The following is a 26,107-nucleotide window of genomic DNA, read 5'->3' as shown; positions in this document are numbered from 1 at the left end:
TACAGTAGAACCTCGATTATCCGGACTAATTGGGGATGAAGGTAGTCCGGATAAGGAAAAATCCGGATAATCGAAACAAATACTTTAATTTGTCTTTTAATGATAATACAACACGTTTTCTTTTCGATGACATATCGGTAATATTAAAAGTAAATACTGTATTTAAACCGTGATCAAATTTTCAAGAAACAAACGTTTGTATTGAATTTGGACTATTATTGACCAACGCTAACAGACTACCTATTGTTTAAAAGGCCCTCTGGTGGCGCAAGAAGACGGATTTTATAAAATAAAAAGCAGTTGAAACTGCATTCTTATGAATAAAAATTTGAGAAACTATTTATCGTTTTATGACGAGTAAAATTTTTTCGTCGCGTTCGCGGCTTTTAAGTAATGCATAAACCTTCGAAACGCGAGACCCTTCGGACCGCGAGGCATAGACGGTGGCCCACGTTACCTATGCCTTACGCCGCCCTTGGTCATAGAAATGATGTAATTTGAAAATAAATTATTTATAAATACGTATGTCAAGTTATATTTTTATTACGACGCAAAATATATTTAAGAGTTTACAACCACTGTGCTGGGTGAGACGTTGTTGAAACAAAAAAAGTTATCATTCCATCACGTACATAAACAGTATCGTAATTCGCCAAGTGCAAATCCGCAAATTCGTAAAATTTTTGTTTATTTTGGACAATCCGGATAATCGAAAATCCGGATAATGGAGGTCCGGATAATGGAGGTTCTACTGTAGCTTAAAAATTGTTTGTTTAATAATTTATGACAAAATATTTGTGTGTAAGAATTATTTTAAATTTTCATATTAATATAAATTTTTAAAAAGTTAAATTAACTTGATTTAAATAATAAATTTAAATGTGTTGATTTATTATGACAAACAGAACACTGACAGTTTTCTGGTGTATAAGATGTACAATAATTGTGCCAAGTAAAAATTTATGACAATTTAGACGACGGACAAAAATTTTCTTAGTAGTTTTTCTTTGGTAAGCTTGGCCCTTGGAAGCAATACCTTCAAGATTTTTACCTGTATTATTTTTTTTCTACATTTTGCCTCCAAGTGCCAAGCTTATCTTTACCAAAGGAAAACTACTAAGAAAATTTTTGACTGTCATCTTAATTGTCATAAATTTTGTTTTTGTTTCATTATTGTATTATTATGTCAATACATAAGATGATGATGTACAATTCGATCACCAAGTGCTGAGTGAACACATTGCTGACCAACGCTTTTGATATGCTAATTAGAAAGATTATAAAAAATTTTAATTTGCATAAATTTGAACTTTTGTAATTCTGAGTAACATTTTGAATAAAATTCATTCATTTCCATGCAATTTTATCTTTATAAATGTAAAATTAAGTTGTAAAATTGAATTAACTTTATGGGGGAGCTCCCATAAACATTGACCTATTGACTCAGAAGTTTCTTCAGCACCTCACCTCACTGATAACAAGAAAGACTTAAGTTTAAAATTTGAAAACCCAGAAAGATTACTGGGTTTCTAGACCCAGTAATCTTTCTATACAAGCACCTGCAGAACTGGATGAAGAAAAAGGAGAAGAAAATATGATTTTGTTTTAGCAATTTTTGCACTTTTTGATTGCTTGTATTTCAGCAATCACATACATTACAGAAAATCTTTAAATTTTGCACACTCCTTCAGAAAGCAAGTTTATTTTGAATGAGATATTTGGAATTACTTTGGGTATTTGCAGGGCAGAGAAATCTACCATGAAAATTGACAACTGTGATTGATTCCTATATATATAGATATATAGTCGGTGACTTTTTTACTTGGTGGAGAGTCACTGCTGTGACCTCCTGGCATTGATGTTTTGCCATATACCATGTTTATTTTGCATAAACAGTCATACCTTGATTAACGAAGAGAATGCATTCCACAAAATTACTTTGTTAAACAAATCTTCCTTCTCAGAGGTAAAAATACTGAGATCTTAATAGGGATATGTTCTTACGTAAAGAAAATGAGGATTTTGTTGAAAAAAGAAAAGCTTTATTAAATAAAAAGTCAACATTACATTCCAAATAAGTATAAAATGACATTTTAAAATAGGAATCTAAAGTTGATTATAAAATAAGACTCCCATCAACCATTAGTTGGTGTGAATACAATTAACATTTGAGTGATGGTTGATGGAAGTCGTATTTTATCATTATGGTGTGTTGTGCAGTTAACTAAAGTTGATTGTTTATGCTTATTTTTCTTGTTCATTTAACAATTACATGTACAGATTTGTTCAATTAACACTGATTGCTTAACAATAATAATACTTCTTAAATTATGATCATTTTCAATGTCATTCAAACATCTATTTAAATCGTTGGTGGTTAATGCTTTTTCAGTAAAGACTTCTTTAAGTTAATTTTGTCATTGTCTCTCTTTCTTCTTTGTTGTTAACAAGTATTTATAAATCTTCCACTGAAAAACTATTATCTTTTGCATTTAATAAATTTCATACATCCTCTTTGTCCACATTTTCAAAGCCTATTGATTGAGGTATCTAGATAACTTCATTTCTAATCTATTGAATGTTATTTTCTTCTTTTAGTACAACTTATTCTTTTTTTCATACTTCATTTATTTCATTATATCACATTCAAACACATCTTACAAAGTGTAAACAATGACAAAATTACTTCGATAATGCACGAAATTGTTAAAATACACACATTTGTATCTTGGAATATATGACGAGTTGCTGTCATTTTGCAATTGGATGACTTCTGGGCATTAATCTTGAAATTTGAATATTTTTACTTTACATGGGACTGGAAATTACTGCTTCATTACCAGAGGTGAACGTTAACTGAAGTATACCTATATAAAGGATATAAGGACTATATAAGAATCAATTTATGAATTTTGTTTCAGCTATATATATATATAAATATTGTCTGACATCCAGTTTTTGCTCTCCTACAGAAGTTTCCATTGCATTTCTTTCTGGCTCCTCTCCTTAAAGGATTTTATCTGGAAAGCCGTTTTCCATCAATAAAGTTCTTTGTCATTCATCCATGCTGACAATGAGCTTTTCAATGTTTGGCACTATGTCTTCATGGTAGCAATACCTCAGTTTGGGTGCAAACATGGTCCACATTTGAAGGCATCGAGGAGGAAGGATGGGAGCGATATGTTGTCCCAAACAATCAATTGTGGGTGAAGTTGTACACCTATATTTCGTTGTTGTTTTTTGATGATCCAATCTAATTTCTTGCAGTAGTTATGCGTGAGATTTCTTTCTAACCTTTCTTGTAGGTATATAACTTCTTATTCTCATACATGCTTAGGGTTCCTGGCATTTATAAGATTACGTGAGAGACAATAGATTCCATCCTGATCTTGAGTACATCGGTGCCATTACACGATCACTCAAAGTAAGGCTGGTTGAACACAAGTATGATATCAGTAAAGGAAAATACAACATTGCCATAGCCAGGTATGCCGCAGACAATGACATTCAAGCCCATCTAGACCAAGCTTCTATCATACAACAATCTAAGCATGTCAACCAAATAAGGAAACTGGAAGTTCTCAAAATATTCAAATCTGAAAAGAGCAACCATTGCATTAATTTCAAAGAAGGACAAGTATCTTATGCCTGGCAATCCTTATATCAAAGGGAACAGTTAAATTGAAAAAATTATTTTGAAGAGATTTTAAATTTGATTTTATCAATTTAAATTATTTAAAAATTTTTTTTCTTTGAGAGGATTAGTTAAAAAATTCTCATTTATACATTTTAAAAATAATTCTTAAAAACGTTCCATTTCTGCATTCCAATTTAGAGAAAGATTTCCTGTTAAAATTGAAAATGTTAGAATTTACAATAGATTATCCTGGAATTTCCTTTAAGGTTCAATTTGTTGCTAATTTTTTTATGACAGCCTGATGTATTAATAGTAAACCAAACAATTGCCATAATTAATCAGGCTATTTTTTGCTATTATTAATAATTAGATATTAAGTAATTTGATATCAGAGATAGACATTAGGCACCATCTCTTATTGAAATTAATAATCATAATAATTTAATGTTTATTAAATAATTTTTAGAACAGTTTGAAAGAAAAGATATAGCAAAAGATGGCTCTTATTTAGCTGTTGAACATCTTCAATTTGTACCACCAGTGTTTCCATGAATATCCCAAGAGTTATACATGGAAATAACTTAAAATTTTTTCAATGATCAAAAAAAGAAGCATTGAAATGTGTTGTCAACACTTGGGTTCCATTTTTTATAAGAACACTAACAATGGTATATGTAGTCCTAAAAAACATCTAAGTCTTGATTTTAAAAATTAGACTCAACCCTTTCTAGTGTGAAATGTTCTTTAGGAAAGAACTAATAGTGAGGTTTGACTTCTGTACACTGACTTTGACTTCTGACTTTGTAATAAGAATAAAAATTGATTTCTAAAAATGATTTATTATTTTTAGAGCACTTTCTAGAGTTTATTTGTAAATGAAATTCACTTACATAAGGATATATTAAAACTTTATAATTAAAAAGTTTTTTTTCTTACAAATACAAAATTGATTTCTTATAAATAGCATATGAAGTTAATCAAAATTCTAATTGATTTTTTTCACAATGGTCTAATGGTTTTCTTATAAACAAAATGCATGGTTGCTTGAGTGTTCTGATGGTTTTGATTTAAATAATTTTGGAGGAAAGTATAGTCAAACAGTAAAAGATGTTCTTAATAAAAATTATACTGTAAAATTATGTTTGTTTTAATTAAAACAAAAAGTTGAAAAAGTTTCAAAAATCTAACAATGGAGAAGAGCAAATCTCTAAAAATGTGTGAGAGTAAAAAAAAAAAATAGACTTCTGATTTAAAAATATTACTTTTTGTTTGACTTAAAATTAATAGATTAAGAACAATACACATCTTTAATGAAATTTTGTTAAGTAATATGCATTGTGTTTGGATCTACATTTGTTTTTAGTTTCTATTTTTGACTGCAAAATTATTATTTCTCATTTTGATGCAAGTGTGTCACTGGTTATTGGAATTCAAAAATAATTCCAAAATCAAAAATATGCAAAACAAAAGATATGCTAAGAGAAATCTTTATCAAAAAATTGTCATCTGTATTAAATGTGTGCTTTACAATAAAAAATAATGTGCATTTTAATTGTCATTATCATAAATTTATTCTGTAATGATTTAACAAAATAATGAGTTCAATAGAATTAATTGCAACTATTTATTTAATAAATTACTACTTAATATAATAAACTTTAAAATTTAAAAATTAATTCTGATTAAATTTGCTAATCTTTTTCCAGCCAGATCCGATATCTAATGATTGGATAGAATGGGTGAAAAATCTTAGAATTGATCCTAAGGTAAATTTTTCAATTTATTACCATTTCATATTTAAAACCCATTTATAAAATCTTAAGTTCTAAATTATTTAAGACATTTAAACTTAATTTCTTAATAAGTATACAGTAATAAAATTACATCTTGTTTAGAATTTAACTTTTAATAAGCAAAACATTTTCGATCTTCCATTCATAACATCTTTTATGTTTGAAGACAAAAACATGGTATATCCAAATAAACATAATGAGGAATTATTTTATAATTTAAAATTACATTGACAGTCTTCTTTCTTCCATTATCAGATTTCACTTTTAATAAAAAAAATTTGGTCATGACAGTTCTTTATAACAAGACATACCAAAAGACTTAAAGGAAGTGGCAACATATTAAAATACTGATCCTAAGCAGTTTAGAGTGAAAAGGAACTAACATTAAGCTATCAATTTATATGTTCTAGTGCAAACTTTTTCATGAGAGTAGATGGCATAGTGGTTATGTTCCAGCCTAAAAGTGTGTATCCTATCGCTGTTCTGGGTTCAAATCTTAAAGTTTTCGAGAAATTTTAAAAATTTTATTTATATTAAATTTTGGGGAAGATTGGTTACAATTTTTTATTACTGAATCCTTTATTTTCACTTTTTTAAGCAATTTATTCATGTATTTTTATTCTCTTGATCTATTTTAATTGCCCTCTCATTTGACTTCCAGTAAGTATACTTCCCAAAAATACAGACGTTTTCAATAGAGTAAATAAACACTAACCACAAATTAAAGGGAATTGAAAACATTCTATTTAATTTGGAGTTGTAGATGTTGCAGTTGTGTTAAAACTTACTGACTTGTAAATGGAAATCAGATATAGGCCTACTCCTTGCAATTTTCATTTGAGTGTGAGATAATCACAAATATTTCATTTCAAGTTGCTAGCTAATGTTGTCTGCAGATAAATTTGAGTTTTCTTTGAATATGGATAATCAATGTGTACAACTATTATTAAATTCAATTATGGGTGTAGAAATATGTATTTACTAATTTTTATTTCATAAGTAAATTAGTAAAAAAAAAAGGCAAAAATAAATTGATGATGGAAAAATGCACTTGCCTTTCCTTCAGAAATGAAAATGAAATTTTAAAAAATTCTTGTAAAAAAATTGAGATTTGAACTCAAAACAGCTATGGGATAGGTAGTGCTTATTCCATAGAAGTGATAATCCAGTTCCCAACAATTTCAGTTCCAGAAACAGATATGAGCGAGGAACTGTTCTGATAAACACATTAGGCTAGACAGTTTCTTGGAACTATTACATTCTGTCAGAATTGCTTAGTCTGTTGGACTAGACTGTCTCTTATCAGTAAAAAAAAGTATAAATAAAACATGGCTGATGGTAATTTACATTTAATAAATATACAAAAAATATAAATACAATGTTTTTCACACAGAGTAAAAATCTTTGCCATCATTTGTCTTCTGCAGTCCATTAAAATATACAAACAGTATGGAGACGACCTTCCTTTTTAGGCTACTGCCTCCACAATAAAGTATGCAAAGTATGGTAAAGCGTCCTCTGGTGGCAAGAGCACCAGAGGATGCTTTACCATACTTTGCATATTTTATTGTGGAGGCAGTAGCCTAAAAAGGAAGGTTGTCTCTGTACTGTTCGTAAATTTTAATGGACTGCTGATGGTGTGAACGACAGAAGACAAACAATGGCGAAGGTTTTTAGTCTTTGTGTAAAATGTTGTATTTATATTTTTTGTATATTTATTAAATGTCTCTTATCAGTTTTATATATATAATTAGAATGTTTCACCAAAAATCTAAGAACAGATAGAGACAATCTCCTCTAAATTATTATTGCTTAACTCAGACTCAGGAAAATATAGACTATCATGAAACCTGGACACTTTAATCCTCCTGATATCATCCCCCATATTAATTATCTCCTAAACCTTTTGTCTGATCTGCACCCAAATTTTTGCACAAAATACTCCTCTTATCCCCAATTTGATGATCTTAATACTTCAAGATAAACATAATGGTAGACTAAAATAACCAAATTTGTAATGTGGTTTTCATTTTAATGTTTAACCATCTTACTGTTTGGCTGGGCAATACTGAACATATCTGCTAGTTTCTAATAAAACAAATAATTATGAACTGTAATAAAACTATAAATTTTTAAAATATTTTTATAAATTTAAGATACTGTAAACAAATTTGATTATTCTTAAAAATTCGTGCAACATTTCCATTTACTCAAGTACAAATCCAGATAGAGTTCATATGAAAAACTGTATTCATAAAAGTACAAAATGAAGAATGCATTAATAATTCTGACCAAAACTGTCAAGACACTTGGTTTGGAACTATTCCTAGTAGTACTGAGATTGGAATGGCTTCACCCTGGAACTACCCACCTCTAATAAACAGTTGTTAGGAAGAATGTAACCACTAAATCATCCACAATTAAGAATGTTTGCATTAGAGCAAATAAAACCAAAAGATTAAAATTGAAAGTGAATATTTTCTTGAAACTGCTTAGTATCAAAGATTTTTTACTATTACATATATCCAAAATGATGGTATTATACTAGGAAAAGTGTTACTATAAAATAAAAAATAATAATTTTAATGAATACATTGCTAGGATTAAGGTAGTGATTTTTATTTTATATTATTACATATAGGTTTAATTTCACATACTTATTTAAACATGAAATATTTAAATTATGTAAAGCCTTTAGCCCTTTTTATCACAATTCACAAAATTAAAAATAATAAATATCTATAATGAGAGTTTATCATACCAACTAGTAACTAAATGTGCAATTTTATAGTTTATTTTTCACTATATCATAAATTAATACGTAGTTTAAAAAATTTTTTGTTGTGTAAAACTTTGTAAAACTGTTTTGTAATTGTGTAAATGTAAATAAAATTGTGTAAAATTATGTAAAACTTTTATTTAAATCAGAAATGAATTTTAGCAAAAATAATGGATAGGTAACTAAAGATTCTTCAGCATAAACTGTCATACTTATGATCTCTAATAGATTCAATTGCTGAAGAATTCTTCAGCATGTATTTACACATGCTGAAGAATTATTGAAGGTAAAAATTTTTGCTTTAGCACTTTTATATTATGAATTAAAAATCTAATTTTCTATTCTCAAGTACATTAAGACATGTTTTGGATGGTCTCTTGCAATGGTCTAACAATCTCCAATACTGTAGAATATGAATAAAGATACATAATTTACCTGAATACATACGTTGTCAGTTATAACTTTTGTGAGTTTACAAGTAACATAACATAAACAGCATGATGATAAGTATTAAATCAATATAAAAAAATCTGTAAATCTCATGGAAAATAATGAAAAATGTAATTGATCCTCTGGATCAATCACATTTTTCATTATTTTCCATGAATACAAAGATATTACTGAATCATTAGTCTGATCTTTCTGATCTCATCTTGGAAAATTAGAAAAAAAAACTGTGTTTTAATTGAATATGTTTTAATTTTCTGAAAATATAATTTAGATGCTATTGAAATTTTGTTAAATATCAAATTTTATTTGAAGCCATAAATTATAAAATAAGCACAGTATTAATAAAATGTAATGATTAATTTATAAATAGGTTGGAGCAGTTGTTGTTGGTTTTGATGAACATATCAGTTATCCAAAAATGATAAAAGCAGCAAGTTATTTAAAAAATCCTGATTGTTTATTTATAGCCACTAATACTGATGAACAATTTCCTTCAAGTACTGACTTGATTATACCAGGTAAATAAACAATAATAATAATAGTTTTTTTTTAATTTTAGATTTTATTTAATAAAAGAATTTTTACATACAATTTTTATAAAATAATATCTTTTTATGAGATTCTCTCAATTTGTTAATAACAAATAGCATTTATTTACTGTTAATTAGAATATTTTAAGATTTATCATCTGTCTAATATTAAATTTATTTTGAGATATATATAAAGAACATTTGTTTTTGCTACTGTAAGTAATAAAATAAGTAATTTTTTATATAAACAGCAACTTCTTGCCAAACAGTCTTGCTGAAATTATTGGGTTATGTTAATTATTTATTAATTCAACTATAGGTAGGTGGTTAAATCACTATCTCCTATTAATTTTAATAATTATAAATTAATTTAATTCAGGACTGGAGTGGTAATCAAACCTGCAACTCCTGCTTGCTGCACATATGTTTTGAGCTCCACTTCAGGTCAATTCTTTTCTTCCAGACATTTTTAAATTAAGTTAATTATATTATAATACCTGTAGTCAAATTAATTAATAATTAATTATCAACATTATCTAAAATGTAGTCCAATAATTTCAGCAAGAACACTTGGATTAAGTAATTTCTTTGATAGAGGAACAATAAGCATGATATTGTTATAAAAGCCTGTAAATTATATATTTGTTGCTTATTGGTTTTATTGAATAATAGCCACAGCTATTATTTTTGACTGCATATTTTCTTTGTAGTTACTATTATTTGGTTATTATTTTCTTTGCACTTACCAATTTGATATGTATTATTAATAAAATATTTAAATATTTATTTATAAAAGTGTAATTTTTATTAATATAGTATCTATCTTTAAAAATATATATATTGGGTTGAACCGAAAGTTTGTTCGGTTTTTAGAAAGAAATAAAATATACTGTAAAAAATAAAATTTTAATAAACAATGGAGTCAGAACTTATAGTACAATTAGGTAAAGATTAGTAATAACTTCTGACTCCATTGTTTTTTAGAATTTTTTTTAACATTATATATATTTTTAAGAAAGATGGATTTGGAGGGAAGGTTGAAAAAACTACAGGAACAGAGAGAGAGACATATTAAAGATGAATGTTGTATTGTGTACTTTAATTAACCCTACTGAGGAGGCCAGTCTAGCTGGTGAAATGGATTTGGAGGAAAGTTTACAGTTATAAAAAAGTGTTTCTCTGCTGGAAACTGGTTTGTTTTTTTTCCTTTAATTTTTGATTCTACTTCATTTTTATTAAATGTTTTAGAGTTAAGAGGTCAATAATCCTCCACAAGTCGGAAAGGAAATTTAAATTTTTGTATACTTGTTTATAATATTAGGTAAAGATTAAAATATATTATTTTGAAATAAATAAAAACCTTTAATCCACAATGTATTTATCCATCTGTTCGATAACCTTATGCCACCTGACGAGTAGTTTCATAATTCCATCTGTGTAGATTTGGGTTGGTTTCTGATTGAAGAAATTATCAATGTAATTTTTGATACTTTTTAAAGATTGAAATTCTATACCATTTAAATTATTCTGCAATGAACGAAAAAGATGATAGTCTGAAGGAGCAATATCTGGAGAATATGCAGGGTGACTCAAAACATTCCAGTTAAGTCTAGAAGTTGTTTTTGGCACATGTTTAAATGTATATGCGATCTTGCATTATCAAGATGGCTCCCCATTGATTTGCAAGTTCTGGATGTTTTTGATGCACTGCAGCCTTTAGTTCATCCAGTTGGAGACAATATTTAATGGAATTAATTGTTTGGTTGTTGGGTAAAAGCTCATAATAAAGAACCCCTTTCCGGTCCCACCAAACTGAAATCATTACTTTTCTGGGATGCAAACCAGCTTTAGGTTGCAGCACTTGAGGATCACCTGGCTTACTCCAAGATTTCTTGCATTGCATATTGTTGTAAAGATCCATTTTTCATCACCTGTTATTAATCACTTTAAAAAGGGATTGTCTTCATTGCATTTTAAAAGTGAATCACATACAGAAACACGCTCAATAAGGTTTCACTCACTTAATTGATGGGAACCCAAATATCATAACGGAAAGGGTATCCAAGGCTAGCCAAATGTCTGACAACAGATGTTTGAGATATTTTTAAGATGTCGGCTATCTCTCATGTTGTTTTATGCCGATCATTTTGAATTAAAGCCATTATGGACTCATCTTCTATGGTTGAAGGCCATCCTGACTGAGGTGTATCTTCGAGAGAAAAATCTCACTCCCTGAATTTTGAAAATCATTTCTGACATGTTTGATCAGTAACTTCATCCTCCCCATATAGAGCACATATCTTTTTTGAGTTTTTGTCACATTTTTTCCTTTTCAGAAATAATAGAGCATGAGATGTCGAAAATGCACCTTCTTATCTTTCATTTTAATGTTTTTTTTTTTCTTAAAAGATAACAAAATTTTAAAAAATATCTGTAATTAAACTTATGTAATAAATATGCAAATATTCATAATGTCAGCCTAAACAAGTTAACTTGGTAAGCATGATAGAGGTATTTTCACAAACGTCAACTGATTTCCAACTGTCTTTGAATATGAGCTTTGCATCTCTCTCTGTAATCTGTTTGTGTTTTATTGTAATCAGTCATTACTTCTACAAATTTTTGAGATAACATTGAGTGCTGAGTTTTGCATATCCAGAAATCAGCAGACATCATGCTGGTTTGTTCCAGTTGCTCAATATTCTGCTCCATCACTTTTAATTTAATGTGAACCCTATTGATAGAGGTGCCGCAGATGAGCGATTATGTAAATACCCGAACTTTCGGTTCAACCCAATACATTTGAAAAATACTAAAGTGTCTTCACATATCCAACAGTCTTGGATATGTGAAGACACCTTGGAAATCAGTTGAAGAAGTTTGAGAAAATACCTCTATCATGCTTACCAAGTTAACTTGTTTAGGTTGATATTACAAATATTTGCATATTTATTCACAGAAAGAATATTTTAAACAAAAAGATTCTCTGTGAAGCAACTATTTTGATTCCTGGTATTTAAAAACAGTATTTGTATATAATTTTGCAGAAGCTTTCCTCTAATAAAAGATTCTCCAAACACTGAGTGAATGTAATTATATTATATAACTTATTAATGGAGGGAGACTAAATGATGTGGATTGTTTTTAAAGCATAATATTTTATTGAAAAATTGAAGTAACTATTAAATATTATATATCATTTTAAAATAAATTTCATTTACAATAGTATAGAATTAATGAACACTATCATATGGCCAATGGTCAGCAGCATGCCATAAGTTTGTTTTGATAGACCCACAACTCCTTTGGATAGTCTGTGTGAATTTTTTAAGTGAAAGTCTCATTACTCAGATCAGTTGTATATTTTTTGCTTGGCAACCTTCCTTGCATATTATTTGTGCCAAGTATCCCAAAGAAATCCTCAATTTACCAGCATTGTGGCAGATTTAACAGATTATGTTCTTTGGTACAAAAGGAATGTTTTTGGCTTTGAAGAACTCCACGGTTGAATTTGTGTAGTGAGACAAAGCTTTGTCAGGCCAAAGATGAAACCATCATTTTGATGATGCTTGTTAAGATAAAGGATTAGAATTTTCTGTAGATTCATTTAGGTATGTGACAGCATCAATTGCAAGAGATACCTTCTTAAAAAATGGCTTCAAAACATCAAACATCTGCTGATGAAATGACAATACACAACATGACTTTTGCTTTTAATTTCTTCTTAAATTTGTACTTCACTCTGGAGGTGCTTGATTTTCATTGCTTGTATAGTAATTTTAATTTCTTGACATTTGTGTGCCAGAGAGACAAAAGTACTTCTCATCATTCAAAATTTCTTATGAACTATCTATATTACATTTTGATTTCAACAATTTTTACAGCAGTGTATTCTGGGATCTTCTTGTTCTTTTTTTTCTTTAGACCCATCTTAAGTGTCTTACTTATATATGTTCAATGACAATCAAATTTTTAGCTGCCTCCATCTGGCTGACTGCTTCTTTGTTGTCAAACATTTGTCACAATGTTCTTTAGTTTTTAGCATTTATAACAACTGGCTTTACTTCACTTCCTGGCCTTCTTTTCTATGTTCCAGATATTTCATACTACTACAAAATAATAATAATATATACAGTTGATTTGCTGTGGCCTTCAGCTAAACAAAAGTGCTCCACCAACAATTTATTTTGAGTGGTTTGTTTTATTTTCATACATTTTTATCTCTCTCTCTCGCTCTCTCAATATGTTCTCATTTGAAGCTATTTTTCCAAACTGACTCATAAATGTTTGCACTCTGTAATTGAGTGTGTAATGATGTCATTTTTGGCACAAAGATTTTAAAATTATTTTATTCAGTTCAAAAGTTATGCTTTAAACTTTTTTGTTGTCTTGTCTTGCCCCAACTTTTCTTTATTTCAGTATATTAAATAAATTAATATACTGAAAAAATAAAAAATAAAACAATTTCTTAAATCCTAAGAAATGAAACTTCAAATTTTTTATTTTGACTTTTATAATAACTTTTTTAGATATTATCTCAATTAAAATGTGAGGTAGGAGACAAATGTTTCTGGCCTAACTATATTTTAGACATGATAGGAATAAAATAATAATAGTATCAGATAGCATCATCTGTATGTGGACTAATAAAACAGTTTTTTCTGTCAATTTGCATAAGTTGCCTGGAAACATTCATTTAGTTAGATTTGTTCATTAATTTGCATCATGTTCACCTCTTGTAGGACAATACACCAGTGCACACAGCTGCCATTGCCATGGCTGTTGTGAAGGAGTGTGGGTTTGAGGAGCTTGACCATCCACCCTACAGCCTGTACCTGGTTCCTAGTGATTATCATCTGTTTCCAAAACTCAAAAAAGACCTTCGAAAAAATGACGAGAAGTTGCAGGAGGCAGTTTATGAGCATTTTGCAGATAAAACTGTGGACTCTTTTTCCAAGGCTATTGAAATGCTAATTTCTAGATGTAATAAGTGTTTTGAACTGCAAGGAGACAATATTGAAAAATGATATCATTGTTTTATATCTGTAACATCCAAAACATAGTTAAGCCAGAAACTTTTGGTGCCTACCATGTAGATTAACCAATAATTATACTCCTTCTCCACCTATTGAAGATTATTATTTAAAACAAGAATCAAATTCATTCAGAATCTAGTCTGCTTCTTATCTTGTCACAAATTAAATACAATTATGCAAAATATTTCCTAAACATTCGTGGATCTAAGCAATTTCCATGCAATGATGTTGGTTTAGTTTTTAAATATTTAATTGTCTTAGATTGACAATAGCATCAATTGATGCATAACTGTCAGAATACTATTACTTTTTATTTATTTCAACCTTATTTTCTATGAGAAGTACTTTGTGTATGTGTGACTGTAATACAATTTTGGATTTAATAAAGCAAAACTAAACCGGTTTATGAAAACACTTAATTTCATTGTTTTAAATTTTTAAAGTTTATTTGTGTCAATGAATTTACTGATATCAACAAAAAATTTTGCAAAAATCACTTTATTAAGTAATGCATAAAAATATTTTACCAATTTGTTTACATCTCTAAATATCTTGATAATATAGAGTTAACAGACAATTTAAAATTTATGCATTTCTGAAATAACACAATTCTGTAATTTGTATTACATGCACCAATTTTTTATATTAAAATTATTGTGCAACAAATTTTACTGTTTGTACAGAAAGAGATTTCCTAACTTGTATGACAAGTTCATAATGGAAATGCATTGAGAAATGTTTCAAATTTGGATCATACTAAGCAACAAATTATCTGAAGCCATATGTGACTGTATGTTCAATGTTTCTTCTGTGTTAGTTTCATATTTTTGAATTATGCGTGCACATCACATTTCAGAAAGAAGATTACAAATGAAATTACTACAAAGATTGCTTTTAGCCCTTGGTATAATTAAATTGAATTAAATATCTACTAATATGAGGTAGATAATAATAAGGGCTTATTACACCAGTGATAATAAACACAAACACTCAGGAATAAATGTAGATCCTTTAATTAAACAAAAAGGGTGTACAGTAAAAAAATGACTACATGAGTATGACTAATATCACATAAATAACCAAAATGCATTTCAGAGTATTGGAAATAGTCCCTCTTCAATTGGTATTAATATAGAAAATTATTATACATAAAACTGTGCTAAACAAAACAAAATTCTATAACGGTATGAGCAGTAAACATTATGTAGGTACAAAGGAGGTAGGCATTATACAATTCCATTTAAAAAAAAATTCTAGAAACTAACCTGTTGAAAACAAATATGTAGAGAAACTGACAACAATTACAATCAACATTTTAAAACAAACCAGAAAAAATTTTAAAAAACAGTTTTAATTGTGAACAAAATATATTTTTTTATAGATACATAAATATTTTTATGTATGGCTGATGAGGGTCTTTTGTACCAAAATGCATACCAGTAATAAAGTTGCATTCTGATGATAGAAGTTTTATTTTAATGTTACCAGTAGCAATGTGATAAGTCTCTGTTATCTCTACTATTGAATTTTTTCAGATATTACTGTTTTATTTCTGTTTTTACTATAATGAATAATATTTCAGTCTGATATTTCTGAATATACAAAATTTCAGTACAAAATTTACTATTCTGATCTGTATAAAGTACACTGTGAGAAGAATACATGAAAACCAAGATTCTTATTCATCACATTAAGTAGCATTCAGTAGTTTTCTATACTTCAAATGTTGAATTTTTTTTAAACTCTTCTGTCTTGTGGGCACTAAGATTTTTTCCTTACCCATTATGAGTTTGGCCAGGTTTACAATGGGAGTGACCAGGTCTTGAGGAACTGATTTAGATAGGATTGATGGAATAAGGCAACATAACATTTTTGTAATATGCCAAGGAGGATATCTACTGGAAACTAGCCCCTGTTTAGATATTAGATATATGAAGAAAATCTGGGAAACTGCAAGTGGCAGACTATTGTAGAGGTACAAACCTGCAACCAACTACTAGTGTTTAGTGGTTTTATCCATTTGGTCACTAGTTAGGAGTAAGGACTGTATCCCAAAGTGTCTGGGAAAGGCTGCCCCGTGAAAAATTTCTAGGAGTTGTTCACCAGATTTAACCCCAGGTCTCCAGAGCAGTAGACTGATGCTTTAACTGCCTTGGCCATCTGGCCATCAACTGTTGGAAGCTAGAAAAATTTTGTTGCTGAATTAAGAGGTGGATTCATTGACACTTGGAGAAGGATAACCAAATCCATGTATGGGAAACCTGCAGCATTTTGTTGCTTGTAGTGCAGCCTGATAAAATTAAAATAATAAAATTCATGACAACAAAATTAATCTTATTAGTTATAAAGCTATGTTTTCCATTCTCTTTCATTAAAGATCTTTATTTAAGTACAATTTATATATATTGTTGATGCATGTATACTAAATGTGTATATTTATGCAACCTGCAGTAAATTTTTCAGCCTTATAGATTCTTTCTGAAAGAGGATGTGGCCTTCTGATTAAAAAACATTCACCATCTTTGACTTATCATTTGTCATTTGCATAAACCTAAATCCATGAATATCAATCCCAGGTAAAACAAGACACTACTGTAATATTACTTCATATAAATTTACTTCTCAATGAAATTGAAAACTTTTTAAAAGTAAATACATAGTCTCTCTCAAAAACATTGATATTTTAATTTGTTTATATGTTTTATTAATTTCCTAAAAATTTAAAAATCTGTGTAAAGAAATTCTTAATTTGCAATTGCTAAATGAGGATAATTATAAAATACTCAATTTATAATCTTTGAAAGCTACTTATCAATGTATTAATCAGTTTTCATACAAACATGTTTAAATCATAAATATAATAATTAAATTAATATTTTGTTCTTATTTGAGTAACATTGTGTGTTCACTTAAGTTTATTATATAATAATTTTTTTTAAAAATATTTTTAGGTACTGGTACTTTTGTGACAGCAATTAAAACTGTTACTGGAAGAAATCCAATTGTATTAGGAAAACCAAATAAATATATGTTTGAAACAATAAAAATACAACATCCTAATATTAATCCTAGCAGATGTCTTATGATTGGTGATAGGTAAGTTAAGTTAAATAATTATTCAAATAAAGAAATTTTTCTGTAATTAGTTTTCTGGATAAATGGAAATAAATATGTATATATTATATAAAAAGATAAATGAATTGAGATATTTATTTTTTCAAGAAAATTATTTAGTTCAGTTAATAATACTTAATTTTTAGAATCATACCATCTGTTATAATTTATTAAGGATAATTTAAATGTTTTACAAAATACACATAAACATTTGTTTTTTTAATGTGATTTTTGTTGCTGCATATTAGATGATAAGGATTTTATATCTGGATTATACTTTGTTATTTTNATCTGCTTGATTACACTTTATTTTTAAAAATATACATAAAGAGCTTGATTCGTCCATCATCCTATTTCTAAATTTATTTTTTATAAAATTCATTTCAGAAAATAGCAACTCACATGCCCACATCAATTAAAATATTGATAAAATTGCTTTTGCTAATGTTTTTAATTAAGCAATTGAAAGTTTCAGGAATTGCATTCCATGTAATTAGTTTCATCTTCAGCACTTTTATTTATTATACCCAATAATTGATTATTTTCAATTGCTTCCAAATCTTTACCTAAATCAGCAAATTTTTGGTTCCATATGGAGCTTGACTGAAAATCAATTAATTGCATTTCTTTGTCATGCAAACTTAATCAATCAAAGAGTTTTAAATTTAATTTATCAAATGGTATTTTATCAGGATATAAAATAAATTTTGAAGTTTCTTCAAATTGTCTAAACTGCATAAATCTTGCAGAAAATTCTTGGATCAGGGATTGAATTATCACTGAAAATTCTTGATTTGATTTTTCATGACTTTCAATATCAGAAAAAACTTTTTTGTATTCGAAAAATGTTTATATGAATTTGAAAGAATGTTGCAATTAAAAACTTGTAATTTGACTTTGAATGCTTTGATTGAGTCAAACGTTATAATGATTGTTTTATTAACACCTTGTAGTTTGATATTTAACTCACTTTTAAGTGAGAACATAAATAAGTAAAAAAGATAGTTTTGCTAGCCATTCTACATCCATTAATTAACTGTATTATTCAATAATAATCTCATTATTTAGAAATAATCTAATTTCCTCCAAACAATCTACAAATCTTTGCAAAACATTTCCACAGCTTAACCACAGTACATTATTGTACAAAAATAAACTATTGTATGATGAGTTTACCTCATTTAACAATTCCTGAAATTTTCTTTTATTTAGAGCCCTTGCTGATATAAAATTGACTAATTTTGTCACCAAACTCATAATATCATCCAAAATTTTCAAACCTGTTTTGGCGCACAACACTTGCTGGTGAATAATGCAATGGAAACCAAGAATTGAATGCCCAATAATGCTGCAAGCACTGTCAGTTGTTACTGATACAATTTTGGACGTACATATTTCTTTTTTTGCCCAATGCATCTATAACTGCATTACAAATGTCTACTCCTTTTGTTGTTGTTGTTGTTAGTGTTGATAAACTTATAAATTCTTCTTTAACATACAAAAATTGCTAAACGAGCTTAACCTGTTACAGTAGACCCTTCTATAAAACGGGTTCATATAATGCGGATTCATATATCGTGGCCAAAAATTGCGACTGTATTCGTATAAAGATGCTAAAAGAAACTCGTAAAATGTCATCGCCGACTTGTGTTGCGACAGGATTGGTCAAGTCTAGACCAATAGCAGATATTGCACAAACCGTTGAGTTTAAACGAGCAGCAGACCTACTAAAAACCATTTATTATTTAACGTGCATAAAAATTATATTTATATTAATGATGTCTCCAAAGTTCAGCAAATTTTTTGCAGAAAAATAATTTATCAGGAAACACGCGCCCGCCATTCGATGCGCCGCTCCACGACGATAACAAGCTTAAGCAATGGCGTTGTCGAACGGTGCACACTCGGTAAGTAATCCTACAATTTTTTGTTTATAGCATAGTTTATATGGATTATTTCCAAAAAATAATGTGTGTTTTGGAAATGTTGAGTCAAATTAGTCTAGAATCGATTAATTTTATGGAAGAAAACTTTTCAAACAGCCATAGTCCGTAAACTGCATACATGCCGGTGTATGATTGGCTCATGTATTTAAGGACTCATAAAACATGAATTTCATAAAAAGTGGAACGTATCTACCACGTTATAGGGGGTCGACTGTACGTTGATGGACTCATCAAGGCAAATGGAAATAAAATTGCAAGATTTTTTTATCTATTTGTTGTTGAAAGCTTACATTTTCTGCCATTCTGAAAATTCTCTCTTTCACTGTATTCCTAGCTAATGGTACATCTTTAATTCTTAGGATAATTTTTTTCTTTATTTTCGAAATCTTCAAATAAATAGGGTGCACATTGCAACCAAGCCTCCTTTAAAAAATCACCTTCATTAAAAGTTTTCCTATATTGAGCAATAGCTTTTGAAGCTTGATAACTAGCAGCAGTAGTGTTTGATTGAGTTCCAATATATTTCATTAAGGACGTAGCTTGGGCATTTTTATTTTTGAAAACACGTGATATATACTCCTTTTGATCTTCTTCACTTCGATTGAGAAGAGATTTGTAGTTGGTTTCATAATGTTGCTTTACTGATGATGATCTACAAACCACCATTCCTGAACATAAAATGCAAATAGCTTTAATGTCCTTATTAATCATGCCGTACCTATCAATCCACCAAGTTTGAAATTCTCTGCTACTAGCTGTTTCTGATAATTTTGATTTTTTCATTGAACTAACCATAATAAGAAATTATTAAAAAAAATAACTTAAAAAATTATGTTTAAATTTAAAATATATGTATTTATAAATGCAATAATTACCTTAAAATAAACCGTAGTGTTTGTAAATAGTTATATTTAATGTCTCAATGATTAAAGTTTTAAAATGACACACACAAACACTTGGAATTACAAAGAATAATGGCTCATTGGCAATGCAGTCTGTTTTCATTACGGAGCAAATTAATGCACATGACCACAGATGAGCATTGATCATACCACAAAATGATATTTTATAGTTGGTAGATATTCAGTACTATAATTTTAAATCATAAATGCAATAATTCCCTTAAACTAAAACCGTAGTGTTTGTAAATAGTTATATTTAATGTGTCAATGATTAAAGTTTTAAAATGAGACATACAAACACTTGGAATTACAAAGAATAATGGCTCATTGGCAATGCAATCTGTTTTCATGATGAAGCAAATTAATGCACATGACCACAGCATCAATCATACCACAAAATGATATTTTATAGTTGGTAGATATTCAGTACTATAAATTTAAATCATAAATTATTTTTAAAATATGAATTGTTGAATTCTGATTCATTTTTATAATTTGTAAAATAAAATTTTGATATGATTAATTAAAAAATCATATTTTTTTGTGTGTGCCATCAAAATTTTCTTTTGTGCCATCTATGGCATGCATGCCATAGGTTTGTCATCCCTGCTCTACTGTATTAAACCTTAAGGAACATACATGCCTCCTAAAGTTAAAAATACATACTTTGAAAGTAAACATATTGCTATATTGAAATGTAATAAAAACATTACATTGATTTAAATTTATTAGTTATATCACAAAGGTTAACCACTTAATAGTGAAGAATGGATATATCCGTCCAGGGCGATTGTGTGGCAGTGGTGAGGGATGGATATATGTGTTAAATTCTTTTGGGGATATCGCCAAAAACTACTGAGAAAAAAATTTACCTAAAAAATGAATTATGTAACAATAAAAAAAGACTTTTCCTTACTAGACATAACTGTTTACAAAATCTTTTCCCAAAAAGGTAATGAGAAAAAATGTGAAGAAAAATACTTTAAACATTTTCCACGTTTATTCTCCACTACTTTGAGATAGAACCATACCTGACTAGTCCACTGTTGAAAGGTTAAACTGAATCAATAATTATCATCAGATCATTTTCTTAATAACATGAATAAAAACAATACCTGCTTATTAATCCTTCTCTTCAGTATTAACCACCCATTTACTACTAAATTAAAAAAAAAAACAGTCTGCAATAACAAAGTTTTTTTATTTAAAATTTGATTTCAAAATAAGCATAGTCAATCAATATTATTAATGTGTCTTTATGGAATGTCTTATATTGTTTTTTAGATTCACAATCTTTTGAACAAAATGTACAGATATCTGCTAATTTTTCTTTCAAAATAACTGCCGTATTTCTTATTGTTAATATTTATCCCATCATTAAATATCATTTTAGTTTGGATAGTGATTTCCAGATTGGCAGAATAAATTTGCCACAAAATATGTTTAAAATATTCTCAAATTGAGAAATTTTATTTCTTCCAAAAATAATTTTTTGTAAAAACAATAATTAAGGAATTCCTTGTAATAATAATCATGNTATGGATTGTTGAATTCTAATTCATTTTTATAATTTATAAAATAAAATTTCATTATGATTAATAAAAAAAATCATATTTTTTGTGTGTGCCATCAAAATTTTCTTTAGTGCCATAGGTTCACCATCCCTGGACTATATAATCCAGAAACTGCTGAAGCAAATCACATGATACATTTTTGTTCATTTTGGCAAAGTTATTAAATATGGTGGCAACAGCAACTAGATCTAAAACTGAAGTGTACCTCTTTGGTTCAACGGTAACTGAATTAACTGGCAACAAGTTGCCATCCTTATGTCAGGCTCTTGGTTTGTTTTTACATGAAATGGCAAGGATCCCAATGATGATCCAAGAAACTGCATAACTAAACTAGAACGAACATTTGAAGAATGGCATTTGCTAAAGAAAAACAAGGGGCGACAATCTGTAACACAGCATACAAATGAGGCTGAATTTGTTAGTAAACTAGAACTTTTTGACATATCTCATCTTAGAGCAGTTGAAATGATAAAAATTCCAGAGGATCATGAGTTCTTGTTAGCTCAACATGAGAAAGGATGTAAAGGGTCAATGGCAGGTGTGGATGCAAAATTAGCTGCAAAGGAGAAATGATCAGCACAAAGACAAGAACAGATGCTTAACAGAAAACATAGAAGACTTGAAGAGAAGTGGTGAAGAAATAACAGACCTAATATCCTCAAGCGGCAGCAGCAGCACAGATACTGAAGAAGATGCAAGCTGTAAAGGAGACTGGGTAACTAGTGAGAGAACAGCTGGAGGCAGATTATCCAGACAGCAAGAAAGAGACACACTCTGCCTCTACCAAAATAAACTGATAAAGTTACATTGAACATAGTACTGAAAATTTCAAATTTTATGAATTGTGATGTTTAAAAATATTTTTGTTGCATTTTGGTTTGTAATCCATCAAGTTTTTGAATATTGTAGACTCTACATGACTATTTAATTTGTCTGTAATTGTCCAAAAGTGAAACAAGTCTGGTTTACCAAAACAGGTCTTGTATGTTTTCATTTGTCATAAATCGCTCTTTTTATAAACTTTGTGGTCATTAATTAAGCTACCTGTAAATATTAAGTTCAAATGTATATATCAAGTTCAAATTTCTTCTGTAGTAATTTCAGACCAGTTGGAATAGTTCTTGGAGGGTAGGACCACAAAAAAGTGATTTATTTATTTTTCCCTATTTTAAGCACTACCCTAATGATGATGTCAAATGTGAAGGTGATGAACAAAGCATTTTATACTTACTCGTAATTGATTCTCTGTGATGCTTTTCATTGTGATACTGTCTTTTGAGGCTATCGAATTTACGCCATGTCCTTGATAAACCAGACTATTTAAGTGTCTCCATAACCAGATCTAGAGAGCAAAGTGACCAGCTGGTAATCAAAGTGACCATATTAGCAAAGTGACTAATCACTATTATTGGTGAAATGTCACAGAAATTCCTATACATAGCATTAGATATATGAAGATGTTCCATCTTACACAAAAGTGGTTGGGGTATGACAAGTGTCTTGAACATTTGTCATACCCCAACTTCAACATTGACAAAGCATTAAATATCTCTCAGGATATCTTGACTGTCAGAGTATGTCACTGGCCCATTGGAACTAGCTTCTTTCATGAATAGTCCAAGGATAAACGTAGTTGTGAATTCACATTAGACTATACCTTCAGATGAGAATAGTGGAATCAGCTGGAAAACAAGGATTTTTCATAGCCCAAATGTGACTGTTATGGGTGTTCTTGGTTTCACTAAGGTTAAATTGTGCCTTGTCACTCTATGTGATTTTTCATGCCACAACACATCTAATTCTATTCTGGTAAGAAAGGTCATTGCAAAAGTAAGTCTAAGGTGAGTTTCTCTGTTGACAGCAAACAATTGTTGGTTTTAGTTAATCTTATATGGATAACAATGCAGCACTTTCTCAGTACCTTTCATATTATGTCATAAGATATATGTAATTGCCATGACACTGCACATGCACTATTGGAATCTGCAACATTATTGATTGACTGTTCAATAATGCTGTGATAAAATTTAACAAGGCCTTTTAAATTGATAGGTTTCACCTTCAGTTGGGTCAAACTCCCAGATATCCAATTTTCTTGAATCAAGTAATCATTCTCCTGTGTCAACTGTCCTTAGCAAAAGTTATGACAGTGAAATTAACAAAGTGCAGTTGCAGCACTGCTATTGTTTTCATAAAGCTGCTTCAGAAAAGATACGCATTTGAGCAAGGTGAAGGCCACTGTTTCCAAAAAGAACCATATTCAACAGTCATGGTCACTTCTTCTATACCTAGAACTTAATTGTGTGTGTTTATGCAATGGAAATTGCTTTTATGTTCTGGTAGTGCCAAAAGTACATGGTGGTATCATCATTTGGTATTAATTTTTTTACAAAAATGTTTTTCGCATGCCTCAAAATGCTGCATTAAATTGGTTACAGTATTTAGCAGTCCAATGCATCTCTCTAGACAGCATTGAATAATAAGGATACTTTAATTACAATCATCCAGTATATTAGCAAATTCAATTTGTATGTAGGCTATCATTTAATTCATCATCAGAGAAGAATAATTTGTTATATAGCATAGGATGTTTCAAAAAGAATCATCAGATTTAAAATGATTATATTATGAAAAGTAATGAAGATACACACTTAAAATCAATTTTATATTACCGAGCTAATCTTCAAGTTTTTTTTACATGCTAAATCATACGTGCTCAATATGCCACCCCCTTTGGATGCATGACATATGTCCAAATAGTACTGAAATTTTTCCCAAACTTTTATGAGCATGTCTGGATCCACTGCTGCCACCACTGCTGTTATGCAGTTTCACAGTTCAACTATTGTAGCTGGAAGAGGAGGCACATAAATGGAGTCTTTTATGAACCCCGACAAGAAAAAATTGTGAACAGTGAAGTTCAGTGACCTAGGAGGCCAGTTATGTAAAGCTGAATCATTAGGTCTCATATGGCTGATCCATCATTGGGGAATCTCTGTATTCAAAAATTCTCAAACTTCCAGGTTCCAGTGTGATGGTGCCCCATTCTGCTGGAAAATGAAGTCATTCAAACTGGTCTTTAACTCTGGAAAAAGCCAGTTTTCAAGCACATGTTATTCCCATAACAGTGTTCTCTAAAAAGAAAAAGGTGTATGGTCATACACCTTTCCTGAGAAATTTCACAAAAAACATTAAATTTGGGCGAGTCTCTCTCATGCTGTACAATTTGATGCTCTGTACCCATATTCTAACATTATGGTGGTTTACCTTCCCACTTAAATGAAAAGCAGCCTCATCAGTAAACATTAAGTGTCCTACAAAATTGTCATCATCTGCCTCCTTGTTGAGGATGAATTCATAAAAGTTGACACAGCTGTGTTTGTCATCTGTTTGAAGAGCTTAATTGAATCCTGTTGCATTAATTGAATCCTGTGCAGTTTCATAATCAAACAATACCTCAAAATACACCAGACAGATGATGTGGAAATGTTTAGTTCTCAACTGGCATGGCAAATGGATTTTTGTTGGCTACACGTGAAACTCAGCTGGATGCGCTCCACGTCTTCATCTGACACACAGGGAAGACCAGTGGATTTCCGTTTACACAGAAAATCCGTGTCTTGGAATTGTTCATACCATCGCCCAATGCTCTGGGCAGTAGGTGGTTCAACACCATATTGTCGACAAAAATAACACTGAACAGTTGTTATGGACCCACACTTCACAAAGCATATTATTATTATTATTATTAATTGAAGGAGGGGAGGTCCTCCAGGTATCACTCAAAGGTACGACCTGGAGGTTGGAAAGTTCGGAAGGAAGAGTGAGGGTTATGAAGAATAGGGGATGAGGTTGGGACAGGTAAAGTTGAGAACACATAGCGCTTGCATTTATTAAACCAATAAGCAAAATACAGTGATATAACAAATGAATACATTAACAGGGAAATACTAGAAAATATATACAAGTAGTTGGCGCGACAACTTATAACAGACAATAAAGGAAGTACAACTAAGATTTAAAGAACCCGACAATATTATATAATTGACAATGAACATAACAGGTGATGAATGCTGACCACGTGTACGTAGTAAAAAGTACAAAACAGATTATTATTCAGGAGTTACACAAAATATTTACAAGACAGATGACAGAATGGAGCCAGTTGCTAATGCTAAAAGCTGTCCAGGGCTGAAGGATACCCATTTAGGGTAAGAAAACACGCACAGTTCGAGGCAAGCACACTGGGAAGAAAAGTTCATTCACGTAGTTGCATGCTTGTCTTTGGTGTTAGGTAGATTCCTTGGTGGGTTGAGAGCTTCAGTGGCTGATAAGAAGTCATTGAG

The 26,107-nt window shown here is 29.7% G+C and overlaps 1 protein-coding gene and 1 pseudogene across 1 annotated transcript in view; one reads left to right on the top strand and one right to left on the bottom strand.

Annotated features, from left to right (window-relative positions):
• LOC111621408 (glycerol-3-phosphate phosphatase-like) overlaps positions 1-17,325 on the top strand; it is a 44,495-nt gene extending 27,170 nt beyond the window's left edge. The window contains exons 5-7 of the mRNA XM_023363527.1: positions 5,344-5,403; positions 9,030-9,177; positions 17,177-17,325. Coding sequence (XP_023219295.1) covers positions 5,344-5,403; positions 9,030-9,177; positions 17,177-17,325 — 357 coding nt within the window. The remainder of the gene's footprint in view (positions 1-5,343; positions 5,404-9,029; positions 9,178-17,176) is intronic.
• Positions 17,326-24,063: 6,738 nt separating this feature from the next.
• On the bottom strand, positions 24,064-25,967 carry LOC111621401 (annotated as a pseudogene).
• Between the last annotated feature and the right edge of the window lie 140 nt (positions 25,968-26,107).

Source organism: Centruroides sculpturatus, unplaced genomic scaffold (assembly GCF_000671375.1).
Source record: "Centruroides sculpturatus isolate CEXI.00-Female unplaced genomic scaffold, Cexi_2.0 scaffold329, whole genome shotgun sequence".
Taxonomy (NCBI): domain Eukaryota; kingdom Metazoa; phylum Arthropoda; class Arachnida; order Scorpiones; family Buthidae; genus Centruroides; species Centruroides sculpturatus.
Note: the sequence above shows the minus strand (reverse complement) of the source record. Positions and strands in the feature narration are given on the sequence as shown.